The sequence below is a fragment of the Hippopotamus amphibius genome, chromosome 13 (assembly GCF_030028045.1).
Source record: "Hippopotamus amphibius kiboko isolate mHipAmp2 chromosome 13, mHipAmp2.hap2, whole genome shotgun sequence".
Classification (NCBI taxonomy): domain Eukaryota; kingdom Metazoa; phylum Chordata; class Mammalia; order Artiodactyla; family Hippopotamidae; genus Hippopotamus; species Hippopotamus amphibius.
The window spans coordinates 97,337,533-97,350,711 of NC_080198.1; the positions used below are offsets into that span (position 1 = coordinate 97,337,533).

The 13,179-nt window shown below is 44.1% G+C and overlaps 1 protein-coding gene across 7 annotated transcripts in view; it reads left to right on the plus strand.

The window, feature by feature from the left end:
* Positions 1 to 13,179, plus strand: part of CC2D2A (coiled-coil and C2 domain containing 2A) — a 125,780-nt gene that overhangs the window by 82,270 nt on the left and 30,331 nt on the right. For all 7 annotated transcript variants that reach the window (XR_009048752.1, XR_009048751.1, XR_009048753.1 and 4 more), the window contains 5 exons: positions 3,193 to 3,331; positions 5,255 to 5,458; positions 7,082 to 7,174; positions 8,139 to 8,230; positions 11,603 to 11,770. Coding sequence is in view for 3 of the 7 variants with exons in the window: in XM_057705476.1 (XP_057561459.1) it covers positions 3,193 to 3,331; positions 5,255 to 5,458; positions 7,082 to 7,174; positions 8,139 to 8,230; positions 11,603 to 11,770 (696 nt within the window). In the remaining 4 variants the exon portion in view is untranslated. The remainder of the gene's footprint in view (positions 1 to 3,192; positions 3,332 to 5,254; positions 5,459 to 7,081; positions 7,175 to 8,138; positions 8,231 to 11,602; positions 11,771 to 13,179) is intronic.

Consider the following 13,179-nt stretch of genomic DNA (forward strand, 5'->3'; position numbering starts at 1 on the left):
AAAAATAAAATGTTAATAGCCTAACAAATATTGGCTGTTTATCTGTCAGATACAGTGAAAAGCACTTTACCTTATTTAATCTTCACCCATTTCACAGATGGGAAATTTCATAGTTGTATATGTCAATATTTGGCCCTCGGGGACTCCCCTGGTGGCGCAGTGGTTAAGAATCCGCCTGCCAATGCAGGGGACACGGGTTCGAGCCCTGGTCTGGGAAGATCCCACATGCCGCGGAGCAACTAAGCCCGTGCGCCACAGCTACGGAGCCTGCGCTCCAAAGCCTGAGAGCCACAGCTACTGAGCCTGCATGCCACAACTATTGAAGCCCGTGCACCTAGAGCCTGTGCTCTGCAACAAGAGAAGCCACCGCAATGAGAAGTCCACACACCACAACAAAGAGTAGCCTCCGCTCTCTGAAACTAGAGAAAGCCCGTGTGCAGAAACAAAGACCCAATGCAGCCAAAAAAATAAATTAATTTAAAAAACATATATTTGGCGTTCGGTAAAGGTGCATTTTGAATAATTGGTGTAGAACCTCCTGGTTATGTGCAAGTCCCTATTCTCAGTTCCCTTCCTTGAGTGCTAGCCCTAGGTTTCTACTCAGCACAGCAGAAAGGGACCCTGGGCCTCACCCGTTCACCCCAGGCGCACGGACCCCCTCTCTTTGTGGTCGATGCCTGTCCAGGAAGCCTGGAGAGTGCAGCCAGGTGCTGGGTTCGCGTCTTGCTTGTCTTTCCCCAGTAGACGTGTCTTGTATGGATCATCTTACCATTGTGGCCCTAATTGCCTCCCTGAAATAAAAGGACTTATCCTGACCATCAAGAAGACACTTTCCACGTCACAGACTGTCATTTTCAACGTGCGGAAAAACAGAACAGGGCTCGTTTTGTTTCCTTTACGCCCTCTCCATCCAGTGCACATGCTTGTATCCATGTGATGAAGGCAACAAGGCCTTTCTCAGCCGGGAGCCCGACCGCATTTCCAGTGGAGGCTTGTTTATGCCTTTGAATGCAATGCATGTGTCTCATTGCGCTTCATGTTGGGGAAATTTCCTGGGATTAAAGCTCCAGCTCCTCAGGAGAGGACGTAAGACCCATGTGAGTGAGGAGAGATACAGCACTGTCAATAAAGCCTCAACTCAACCGTGGTGACTACACTGGCCTCCCTGGAACTCAGTTGCGTTCAAAGTTGGTGTTTAAGTTGGTTGCACAGGTGTTTATTTTTTCTCTTCTGTTTTAGCCTCAACTTCAAGTGGTCCCCAGTTATCTGGGAGAGGAGGCCTTCAGGGCATCCTGCACCAGATGCGGAGGTCTGGACCCGGGGACTCAGGGCACTTTAACACACTGGGCAGAGTTGTAGGAATGCAGGGTCACAGTTGCATTCCTTCTATTTACACTTCTTTTTTTACCCCTGCTTATACTGAGATGTAATTGCCAGACAGCATTGTATGAATGTAAGGTGTGCAGCATAATGATCTGATATTTGTACATACTGCAAAGTGATTGTCACAATAAGTTTATGAAAAACTTGTTATTGTAATCATCTATCCAGCACCACACAGTTACAGTTCTTTTCCCTGTGATGAGAAATTTTAAAATCTGCTGTCTTTGCAATTTCCAAATATACGACAAACTGTAGTCACCGTGCTGTACATTAGATTTCCACAACTTCCTCACCTTATAACTGGAAGTTATACTCTTGAGTCCCTTCATCCACTTCTCCGCTCCCCATACCTCTGGCTCCACCCATCTATTCTCTGTTGCTATGAGTTCGTCTTTTTTAGATTCCACATAGACGTGAGATCACCGCACTCGGCGTAGTGCCCTCAAGGTCCGTCCGGTTGCGGCAAGCAGCTTGATTTCCTCCTTTTATGGCTGAATAATGTTCCGTATATTGTATATACCATATTATATATCATATTTTATTTATGGGTTCAGCCATGGATGGACACTTCGGTGGTTTCCATGTCCTGGCTCTTGTAAATAATGCTACAGTAAACATGGGGGTGCAGATATCTCTTCAGGATACTGCTTTTGTTTACTTTGGATATATCCCCAGACGTGGGACTGCTGGATGATATGGTTGTTCTACTTCTCATTTCTTGAGGAGCCTCCGTACTGCTTTTCGTAGTGGCTGCACCAAATTACATTCCCTCCAACAGTACGCTTCTGGATTCCCTTTTTCACATCCTTGCCGACACTTGCTATCCCTTGTCTTTTTTTGTTTGTTTGTTTTTTATTATCTTTTGGGGGGGTACACCAGGTTCAATCATCTGTTTTTATACACATATCCCCGTATTCCCTCCCTTCCTTGACTCCCCCCATCCCTCGAGTCCCCCCCACCCTCCCCGTCCCAGTCCTCTAAGGCATCTTCCATCCTCGAGTTGGACTCCCTTTGTTATACAACAACTTCCCACTGGCTATGTATTTTACAGTTGGTAGTATATATATGTCTGTGCTACTCTCTCGCTTCGTCTCAGCTTCCCCTTCACCCCCCGCCCCCTCCCAAACCTCGAGTTCTCCAGTCCATTCTCTGCATCTGCATCCTTGTTCTTGTCACTGAGTTCATCAGTACCATTTTTAGATTCCGTATGTGTGAGTTAGCATACAATATTTGTCCTTCTGTTTCTGACTTACTTCACTCTGTATGACAGACTGTAGGTCTATCCACCTCATTACATATAGCTCCATCTCATCCCTTTTTATAGCTGAGTAATCCCTTGTCTTTTTGATTATAGCTAATCTGACAGGCGTGAGGTGATATTTCATTTATAGTTTTGATTTGCATTTCCCTGATGATTAGTGATATTGAGCATCTTTTCATGTGTCTATTGGCCATTGGTATGTCTTCTTTGGAAAAATATCAGTTCAGATCCTTTGCCCATTTTTAATTAGATTATTTTTTTTTTGCTACTGAGTTGTATGAGTTCCCTATATTTTTTGGATATTAACCCCTTATTAGAGGTGTGCTTTGAAAATATTTTCTCCCATCATTCATAGTTCTTTATTATCCTTATAACATATTTAATAGCAACCATCAAGTAAAGAAAAATGGCAAAAGTCCTCCCTTATGATCAGATTTTCTCTCATAGGGAATAGCCTCCTTAAGCAGTGCTGTCCCTGGGATTTTGTGGTCTTGATGCAAACTGCTCTGTGATAAAGTCGGTCTCATGGAATACACTTTCATTTTCAGCGCTTTGAAGCGAGCAGATGCCATCTCATCTATCGGCACATCAGGGCTGACAGACATGAAAAAGTTGGCCAAGTGGGCAGCAGAGTCCAAGCTCGACCCCAATGACCCCAGCAACGCCCCTCTGATGCAGCTCATCTCGGTAACGTGGCGGGAGATTGGGACACCCACCGCTTCTCCACTTGGTGTGATAATAACAGAAATGGCTGGGCTTTGACACACTTTTGCTTTCCCACTGTGTTCTCCTACACAGTAGTGTTTAAGAGCATAAGGACTGGGTTGAATGATAGGTTGAAACTCTAGCTCTGTATCTACTGGTCCTAAGCCCTGTGATGCCCTCACAGTGCTGTCGGGAGGAAGTAAGTGGCTGCCAATCAACATCTAGCTGGGCACACAATGTCAGTGTCAATGTCAGCTGCTGCTGTTGTTGTTCCTCTTATCTCTAAACTCTGTAAAACCTCTAAAGAAAGGTTTCACTTTGCCCCTTCCATGGAGAGACACTGAACCCAGACACTCAGGGTTCCTTGCTCCACGTCACACAGCTGTAAGGGCATGATTCCAAGCTGATGTGATTTCAGGGCCTGTGCTCTTTCCATCGTACCTTGAGGGGATGATGGGGCATTTTCAGAAATGGCGGTTTTGTTTGTTTTCTTGTTGGATGATTAATTAGATTACCTTTTAGGTGTCACGTAAGTGTTTTTGAGATAAATTGCCTGTATCTATCATAACATTCAAAATTCTTTCTTCAGTAAATTTACAAATAAAATGAAACATTAGTCAGTAAATGATTTCTCTTGGTATCAAATACAACTGCTTTTACTCCCAAGTCCATAATTCCCGCAGAAACCTAGTAAACAAACAGATGATCCAGAAACTGGCCATAGCAACACATTCTCTGATCACGTTTCTTAGTTCGAGTTCATCAGTAGGGGAACTATAACCAGGATGAAAACTTTCATTTCTCCTCTAGTGATTCTAAGATAAGTCCCAAAGCAAGCTTTGGTTTGTTCTGACTTTTATCTCTTTCTGAAATCTCCTTCCAACATGAGACTTAGTGCAGATAAGAGAACTATTAGAAAGAATAGGCCATATTACCTGAAGTGTAGCCTATTCCATGTAAAACTTTCAAATTATTGGTATGTTTCAAGGACTAGCTTTAAATTGACAATAATATAGTGCCTGTGTCCCCTTCATTTTTTTTTTTTCTTTTTAACTATTGGCTTCCCATAGAAGGATAAAACACAGAGTCTGCCTTCCTGATGGGCCTCTTTTTATGAAACAGGATTTTCACAGCGGTATCACCTTTCCCATCGCAAAGCTCCATCGCATCTCTGCTGCCTGACTTTCCCTCTGCCCAGGAGGAGGTTGCTGCTGGCCAAGCACCCAGCAGGGGATGAAGCAGACACCTGGGCAGAGTGCAGCCCACACCTGCGAGTCCCTCGGTGGAGCTGAAGCTGTGCTCTCTGTGCCAGTGCACTGGGGCACTGGAGGCTGGTGCCTGAGTCCCCCTCCAGTCCATGGGGTGCTGTGCAGGGACAGGAGACCATGGCCATGGAGCCACGTGACTCTAGGGCCTGTATCTACATTTGTGCATAAATAGTCCAGAAGTTATATTTTTAAAATATGTTCAAATATATTTAAACTGTTAAAGCGCAAAAAATATTAAAATATTTTAAAAATACACGTAAAATACATGTATTTTACGTGTATTTTATATGTATATGAGTAATCTTATTTGCAGTTGGCACTTAGTGACACACGGATGTAAATCTCTCATTTTTCAGTCTGTACATTTTCATAACACCTATTAGGGGAGCATGCATTCCAAAACTGAACCTTTTAACTTTTGTCTGGAAAAATGATTCATGGTACTTTTTATAGCTACTAAATGAATATAATAGCATCTGCCTCATTACCATTGTATTTTAGTGTATTTTCTCTTGAAATGACATGATGGATGTTTCAGGTCTCTCTGTCTAAAAGTCAGTCCCAAAAGCTCAGCCCCAAGTTTCTTTGGATGAAAGCTGCCTGTTATGTAGAGTTTGGTATTTCCTGGTTTTTATAGGTTGCTACCAGTGGTGAATCCTACATCCCTGATTTCTTTCGACTGGAACAGCTACAACAGGAATTTAACTTTGTTTCAGAGGAGGAACTAAACAGATCCAAACGATTCAGGCTTCTTCGTCTTAGAAGCCAAGAGGTGCCAGAATTCCGAAATTATAAACAAATTCCAATATATGACCGAGAAATTATGGAAAAGGTATTCCAGGTGAGACACTGCCTGAGAGGGATTCGTAAAATAATAAAATCCCTGCTGTGCCGTTTGGTATACTATTATGCATGTATTTTGTTGTTGTTGCTATGTTCTCAGTAGCAATATTGGTTCCTTTTTTATAGTACTTCACATAACCTTTCCATTATTTTTCTTGAATCCAATGTTTAAATAATATCTTTGTCTCAGTATAATGACATCTAAACTAGGAAGAATTAGAGTTGTAGGGCTGAAGAGTCTCTTAAGTGTTCATGTGGTAAACAATCGTGCCTTAGTCAGGCGTTCAGTGCCATTTTAATCCAATCCAGTAAGTATTTACTAAACACAAAGCACAGTGGTGAGCACTGCAGGGAAAATAGATGGGTGGGATCTGAGTAGCCTTGGTGGAGGCGGTGGGGCAGGAAGGAAGCGGGGAACAGGTCTGGGCACCCAGGACAGGCAGCAGAAGGCACAAAGGCTTGGCCGAGGAGGGAGCCTGGCAGGTGTGGGGGCAGGGAGCCTTTGAGGAGTTACCAGTAACAGGCCTGTGGAGGTGGGGCAGGCTAGTGAAAGCCAGACAAGTTTGTGTTTAACGAGGTAAAGGGAGAGCCATTAGAAATTAATACCGGTACTGTAGGAGTTTTCATGCAGAAATTATTCTGGGAGAATACTTTTGGTTATTTGGTTCTTCTTCATGTTAGTTTGGACTTGTGACTGGAAGTGATAAAAACCCAATTTGAACTAGCTCATGCACCGAGGGGAGTTTATAAGATGATGAAATCACAAAATAGAGTTAAACATCTAAAACACGTGAATGACAGGAGTTCAACTGCATCTCAAAGACACCCAACTATCGCCATGTCCCTTTGCCATCCTGTCTGGGCTTCCCTTGGTATAGTGGCTTCATTTTCCCCAATGTAGACAGATTTCTCTATGTGATCCCTTGGTCACCAATATCATCCAAGTTCACATTGAGTAGCTTCAGCCAAGAGGGAGGGGTGGGCCCTCTTGTCTCAGCTTAAAAATCTTGGGGACAACTTTCGAACCACCCAGCCTGGGTTAGGGGCCACCCTGGGCATTCAGCTGTGACCAGGGGAGGATTGAAGGAAAACGTGGCAGCTCCCTGGGGCCCATGTAGAATTTTATTGATAGAAAAAGAGAGAAAAGTGCAGTAGCCTAAGAAGACAAAGCCAAAAGCCCCCACTCCTCTCCTCCAAGTAGGTGACTCAAGTCAGCTGCAGACAGACACTGTTTACTATTTTTGTAATTGCTTTACCTGAAATATAAAAGGCAAAAATTTAGCAGGGGCTTTGGCTAAGTTGTTTGGGTGAGCTTAGCATCTTGAACTACAGCAACTCTATTCTCTCTATGGCCTCTATTTCTTTCTGCATGAGCATTGTAACTTGTAATTGCAGATTTCTCTTCTACTTATGAGGCAGTTCAATCAACTAACTCCAAACCCTGGGTACTGCATCAAAGACCAGTTCTGAACCAAAAGGTCAGAGGGAAGCAGAAGGAACATTTAGAAAAATAATTTGTGACTTAAACCACGTGTGATAAGTAATTCTCTAACCTCAAAAAGGGCATGAGAGAGTACTGGTATTTTAAAATCATAAAACTGTGGCTTCCTTTTAATTTTAGGACTATGAGAAACGGTTACGAGAGAGAAATGTAATTGAAAGCAAGGACCACATCGATACCCATAGGTCCATAGTAGCCAAGTACCTCCAGCAGGTAAGCAGAATCATTTTAAACAGTCCTCGTAGGGGAAAAATAGCCAACATCCTAAGGCTGGAGGAGTGGGTCTCTATTCTCAACTCTTGTAGGCTTATTTTCTCATAATTACAGATTGAAATTGATTAACATCTATCTTCATCTTTGGAACATGGTTACTTGGTTCTCCGTAATAGTTTGGACTCGTGATTATAAGTGATAAAAATCCAATTTGAACTAGCTCAGGCACCGAGGGGTGTGTATTCAATGATGAAACACTGAAAACACTAGGATGTGTCTCAGTTTATTATCAATGGTTATTTTAAGAGGGGGTCTGATTACAAGGGATTTATTTTCTAAGTCATGATTTTTTTTAATATTTGAATGTTTGCATGCTATTACATTCATAATAAAAAGGAAGTTTTATAAACCACATACTAACTACCCTTCTGCACTAGAAAGTCAAAATATCCTTTTGTCCTTCCTTCCTTTAATTAATTTAACTTGTAAGAAATGCCCTTGTGGCTACAGTACATTTTTCCCATCCTGTTGCTCTACCCTGTAGCTCATGTATTAAAAAAAGAAAAAAAAATTATGATATTTAAGAGGTCCTCCATGTAAAGAATAATTAGCTAGTAAGTCCGTTTGAATAGGGGAAGAACTTAAGAAGCAGTTCTGAAGTGTGTGTGCTTCAAGACAGGTCCTATTTTTTGTAGTTGTTCATTCATTCAGCTAAATTTTCCTATCTTATCTGCCAGGAATTCTCCCAGGTCCTGAGAATATAGCAGTGGACAAAACTGAATCCCTCTGCCCTAGGGAGCTTACAATAGTGAGGAAAGCCGGATGATTTACAATAGGAAGAGGTCAGAGCTGCGGCAAAAAGTGAAGGCTGTCTGGGTAGCTGCACCGAGGTGACATCAGAGCAGGGAACTGTGCAGTTCATAGAACAAGAACATTTTAAATAAAACATATTTCTTTTCCTCAGGTTAGAGAGTCAGTGATAAATCGTTTTCTAATTGCGAAACACCATTTTCTTCTTTCGGATTTGGTAGTAGAAGAAGAAGTTCCCAATATCAGGTAAAAAAAACAAAAAAAGACCTTTTTGTTATTTCTTTTAAAATTATTTGTATTGTATTATATTAAAAATGTCATGTAAACATAAGATTGTTATCAGTGTATGGTGTGCACTTGGGCCCCTAATAATACTGGAAACTGGTAAAGCCTGATTAACGCCTAATGTTACACTAATTGGGAGGTTTCTGTTAGAACAAGTCACACGAGGTCCTCTCCATCACATTCCAGTGGACCCTATCTCATCTCCCACCACCTCCAAGTGAACTTCACCAGCCTTGGCCGTCTTCTCATCCCAGTCACACGAAGTTCGACAGTATCCCCTCCAGCACATCCTCCTGCTTTCATCACCTCCCCGTGCTGGGGTCTCCTTTACTCTCCCGTCACCGGGCAGTGGGGGTGGCTGAGAACTAGCCCACTGAGATTCCGGGTGGCAGGGAGAGGCCTGGTTCCAGCAACACAGCTGGGAGACACAGAGCTGCCGTGGGTTTGGTGAGGGCCAAGGGCAGCAGGGAAAATGGATATTTACATAGAAGCTGGGAATTGACTGTTTGCTTGCTTGACTGTCTCTCCATCATTTAGAATAATTCTCAAATGGTCTCAACTCGAGAGGGATGCATGAAATATGAAAGAGAACTTTCTACACGGGTGGGCTTGCACAGTCCATTAACTCCATGACCCTTCCTGTGATTAAACCTCTTGGTCTGCTGAAAAGGTCATTTCCTATGCAGGTACTTCCTCTCCACCACCCAGTTGGCAAGGAGACAGAAAACTGTGCAGCCCATGGCAGCCCCCTTTTTTTGGCTTTGCCTCCATCTTTGTACAGAAGGGAGGCCGTGCCCACATAAATTAATGCAAACCCTCTCTCTTTATTCCAGGCCCAGAGTCCAGTCATTGAATGTTTTTTTTTTTTTCTCAGTCATGAAAATTACAGTTTAGAATAGATGATGATTTTTCATGCTGTTTTTCCACATCTTTTCTTTCTTTTTCTTTTTTCTGCTTTACTTTCTGCATTAAGTTCTGAAGGCTCAGGGTATGTTCTTCCTTCTTTTAATTTTGGTTTGTTCTTGGCTTTAAATTAAGATGTTTCTGTATATAATGGTCCTGGTCACCAAGATGTTCTCATGCTGACTGTTAGGGAGGCAGCAAAGTCTCATGCGAGGAGGCACCTCTCTGGGAGGGAGACAGTATTGAGAAAAGCAGGGACGTGCTATGTTACAACCCCCTGGCAAAGGGAGCTCGCTGAGGTCCCCGAGTTTGGTTAGGTAGGTGTCCTTGCAGAGTGATTAAGAAAATGGGCTATAATTTTTGACAATACGGGTGGACCTTGAGGGCATTACGTTAAATAAGATGTGTCAAACAGAGAAAGACAAAAACTATATGATTTCCACTTATATGTGGAATCTAAAAAACCCAAAATAATAAAAACAGAGACCAGAATGTAGGTCACCAGGGGTTGGGGGCAGGGGGGAATTGGGGTGATGTTTAAGGGTACAAACCTGTAACCAGTAAATAAATCAGTACTGGAGATCTAATGCACAGCGTGGCAATTAAACAATACTGATTATCAACTTCAAAGTTACTGAGAGACCAGATCTTAATTGTTCTCACCACAAAAAAAGAAATGATAATTATGTGAAGTGATAGATAGCGGTGTTGGCTAATGCTACGGTGGTAACCACATTGCCATCTATAAATGTACCAAACCAGTACATTGTACACCTTAACCTATATAGTGTTATATGTAAATTATATCTCAATTAAAATAAAAAATAAATTTTAAATGTACAATAAATATAAAAAAAGATTTGCAAAAATGTAAAAGTGTCACTCCCCTTACAAGGATAATTATTTTTCATAATTTTATATCATGTTAACATGTAACGGGCTTCTTCTTGTCTTCAATGAGTTAATGAATAAATGAAGAAGTAGCTGGGCTATGAAGTCAAGGTGATCTGATTTTGAATCCCAGCTCCGTCTCCTCCTATTTAGCAAATTCTATCACCTCTCGGAGCCTCCAGTTTCTTCATATGAAAAATGGGATAAATATACCTGTAAGGGTTAGAAGTGTTGTATGCAATGAACCGGAGAAGTGCTGGTAGATGGTAGCGCCTCTGTGCTCTGCGGGACAGACGATCTTGGGACGCATACGGGAACAGCAGCCCCCTGGAAGCCCGTTGGGAGCCATCGTCTCTCCGGCCGGCACGTGCCTCTCGGAAAGAGGGCTCCAGTCCAGCAGGCCGCCGGGCCAGCTCGGACGCTCGCCGGGCAGCAGGGCGGTGTGAGCGCTGTCAGCCGGAGGCCAGCTCTGCACAGCTGGCTTTCTTTTGTGGCTGTTGGGCATAGTCATTAATGTCAGCTTCCTGATACGGAGTCACAGCTGTGTTTCTGCTTAGTCTCTGGGGCAGAATTAAATTATTTTCTCCACGGCCCTTTCTCCCGTGATTCACTGACTGTGTTGCTTTCATCTTCCAGGAAGTGTTCATGGATGTCTTCTTGGTGAGAGGTTGAGAGGTGTGAGAGAAGGATCCCCCTGCTCCCCCTCCCCGCCTCCCCGCTGCCCCTCCCCCTCACTTCCTCCCGTCTCCATCTTCTCCTTTCTCGGGCACCATCCCTGGCATCATAATCACCGTCATCGTCCCAGCAGTCACTACGTTAGGGCATCTACGAATGCTAGGCCAGGTGCTTTTGTGTACACCTCCTCACAAAATCCTCTCCACAACCCCAGGAGGGAGTATTCCATTTTACAGATGATGAAACAGAGACTTCAAGAGGTGAAATAATTTGCCCAACATGAGCAGGATTCACACCTAGTTTCGCCTAACTCCATAGAGCGAGGGATCCCAGGAAGCGCCTGAGAAGGCTGTAAGCATTAGCTGCCCTGTGAACGCAGAAGGCTGATGAGGGGCCCAGGAGAGGGGGAGCACCCCTTCAGGCTCCTGCGGCTGGGCCTCTGGAGAAGCGGAAATACTGGCCCTGAAAAGTGGTAAAACTGCAGCCGAGTGGGTAGATGAGGAGGACAGTGGAAAGAGGCATTCACGTGCAGGACTGGCACGCGCAAAAGCGGACAGTAGGAGCGCAGAGGCCACGTTTGAGGGGCTGGTGGATAAGCCAAGCAGAGAGCAAGCGGGAAGTGCAGGGAAGGACCAGATGAGCTTCTGCCTCTGATCAGCAGCAACTGAAATGAATGTTCATAATCCACGCCGTAGGCTCTCCCCCATCTTGGGAGCATTTCTTGACAATTTCCACCCTCCTTAGAAAGGCAGAAAGTTTTTCAGGGGCCTGTGAGGGACCTTGGGGCAGAGTTTGGGAAGTTGTCTCATGATTTCCCAGATCTTTCTTTTCCCTAGAGTCCTAATCCTGTTCTGTACTCATTAGCATTTTGGGCCTGAGCCTTTTCAAGCTGGCAGAACAAAAACGACCACTGAGGCCAAGGAGAAAAGGTCGGAAGAAGGTGACAGCCCAAAACCTGTCCGATGGAGACATAAAGCTGCTGGTGAACATTATCCGGGCTTATGACATTCCGGTGAGGAAGCCAACGACAAGGTGAGAGCCCTCCCAACAGCCCTGGGATGGGACGTGCAGGATCCCACCTCTTTATAGCACGTTCTCTCTCGTTTTTAACATAGTTGTTACTCTGTGGGGCCGAGGGCGGGGGGGTGGGGCACAGAGAGGGGTTCCTGATGAAGTCAGGGCCCTATTGGTTGCAAGTAGCACAACCAAATCAGTCGATTAGGGTAAAGAGGGGATTTATTGGGAATATCTCATAGAACTTAAGCTCATGTCGGGACATGAGCTGAACAAGGGCATGAGCTGAACTACATGGTAGATGGTAAAGATTAAGATGGTTTCTTCAGAGAGGCCCCATTGTCTCTCTCGCTTGCGTCCCTCTGTGGGTTTGCGTCATTCCTCTCTGGGTGATGGAAGTGGTCCATCCTGTCAGGGTACCACCCACCAGGTGTCAGCTTCCCAGGAGTGAATCTGAAGGTCCTAACTCGGATCAGGTATTGATCCATACCTAGTCATCTACAGTCAGGGAGGCAGCTCACAAGGACCAGTCCTGAAGATGGGGGACAGTTCTCAAAGAAGTGGGTGAGAGCTGGGCAGATACCCAAAAGGTGTATATTCTAGATTCTGAAACATGTGCTATGAGCACAAAACTGTGACTTCTCTTTTGTCTGCTCAGAGAAATGAATTATGCCCATCGCATTTCACTGCACTGGGGCAATGGGGACCGCTCAGCCACAGGGAAAGTGAGCCCAAGTGTTTTATCCCCTTTGAGAACACAGACAGAAAGACCAAGAATAACTTCTCTTGGTGGGCGCCCTTGCCAGTGTCATGAGGGAAGCTATAATTTACTGTGTATTCACTGTGTCCTAGGCACTCTGCTAGGCACTTTCATATGTATTACCTCACGTCTCACTACCATTACTGTCTCCGTTTTATGAAAGGGAACATGGAAGTGAAGGGAGTGTAAGTGGCTTGCCCAAAGTCATTCAGCCCTCTGGTCGCAAGGAGCGCACCCTGCTGCCTTTGGCATCTTCTGTCCCTAGGGTCTTCCCTTTAAATTATCCACACACACCCCCCCCATTACTTTGCCCTCCTTTTTTTTTCTGCTGAGTAACTCTTCCGTCCATTACAGAACATCTGATCATCACCAGCTATTCCCAGTGTTACGAGTAAATGTCCGTTTAAGCTCTTGAATCTGTGTGCTAGCATTGCTTCCTGAAGCCTCGCCCAACCTTTTCATCCTGATTGCAATGAAGCTTAACTGTGGGGTGAAAAGCTGTTTTTTTTTAAAAAAAGGACATGTAGGTATTTCTCTTATTTTTGGTTTCTATGACGTTTTTTAAGAGTTAAACCATTTCATTCAAATAATTACAAGGAAGCATAGTCGATCCTATATGTTATACACTTCAGTGTAGATTCACCAAGTCAGCTCAAATATCAACTCT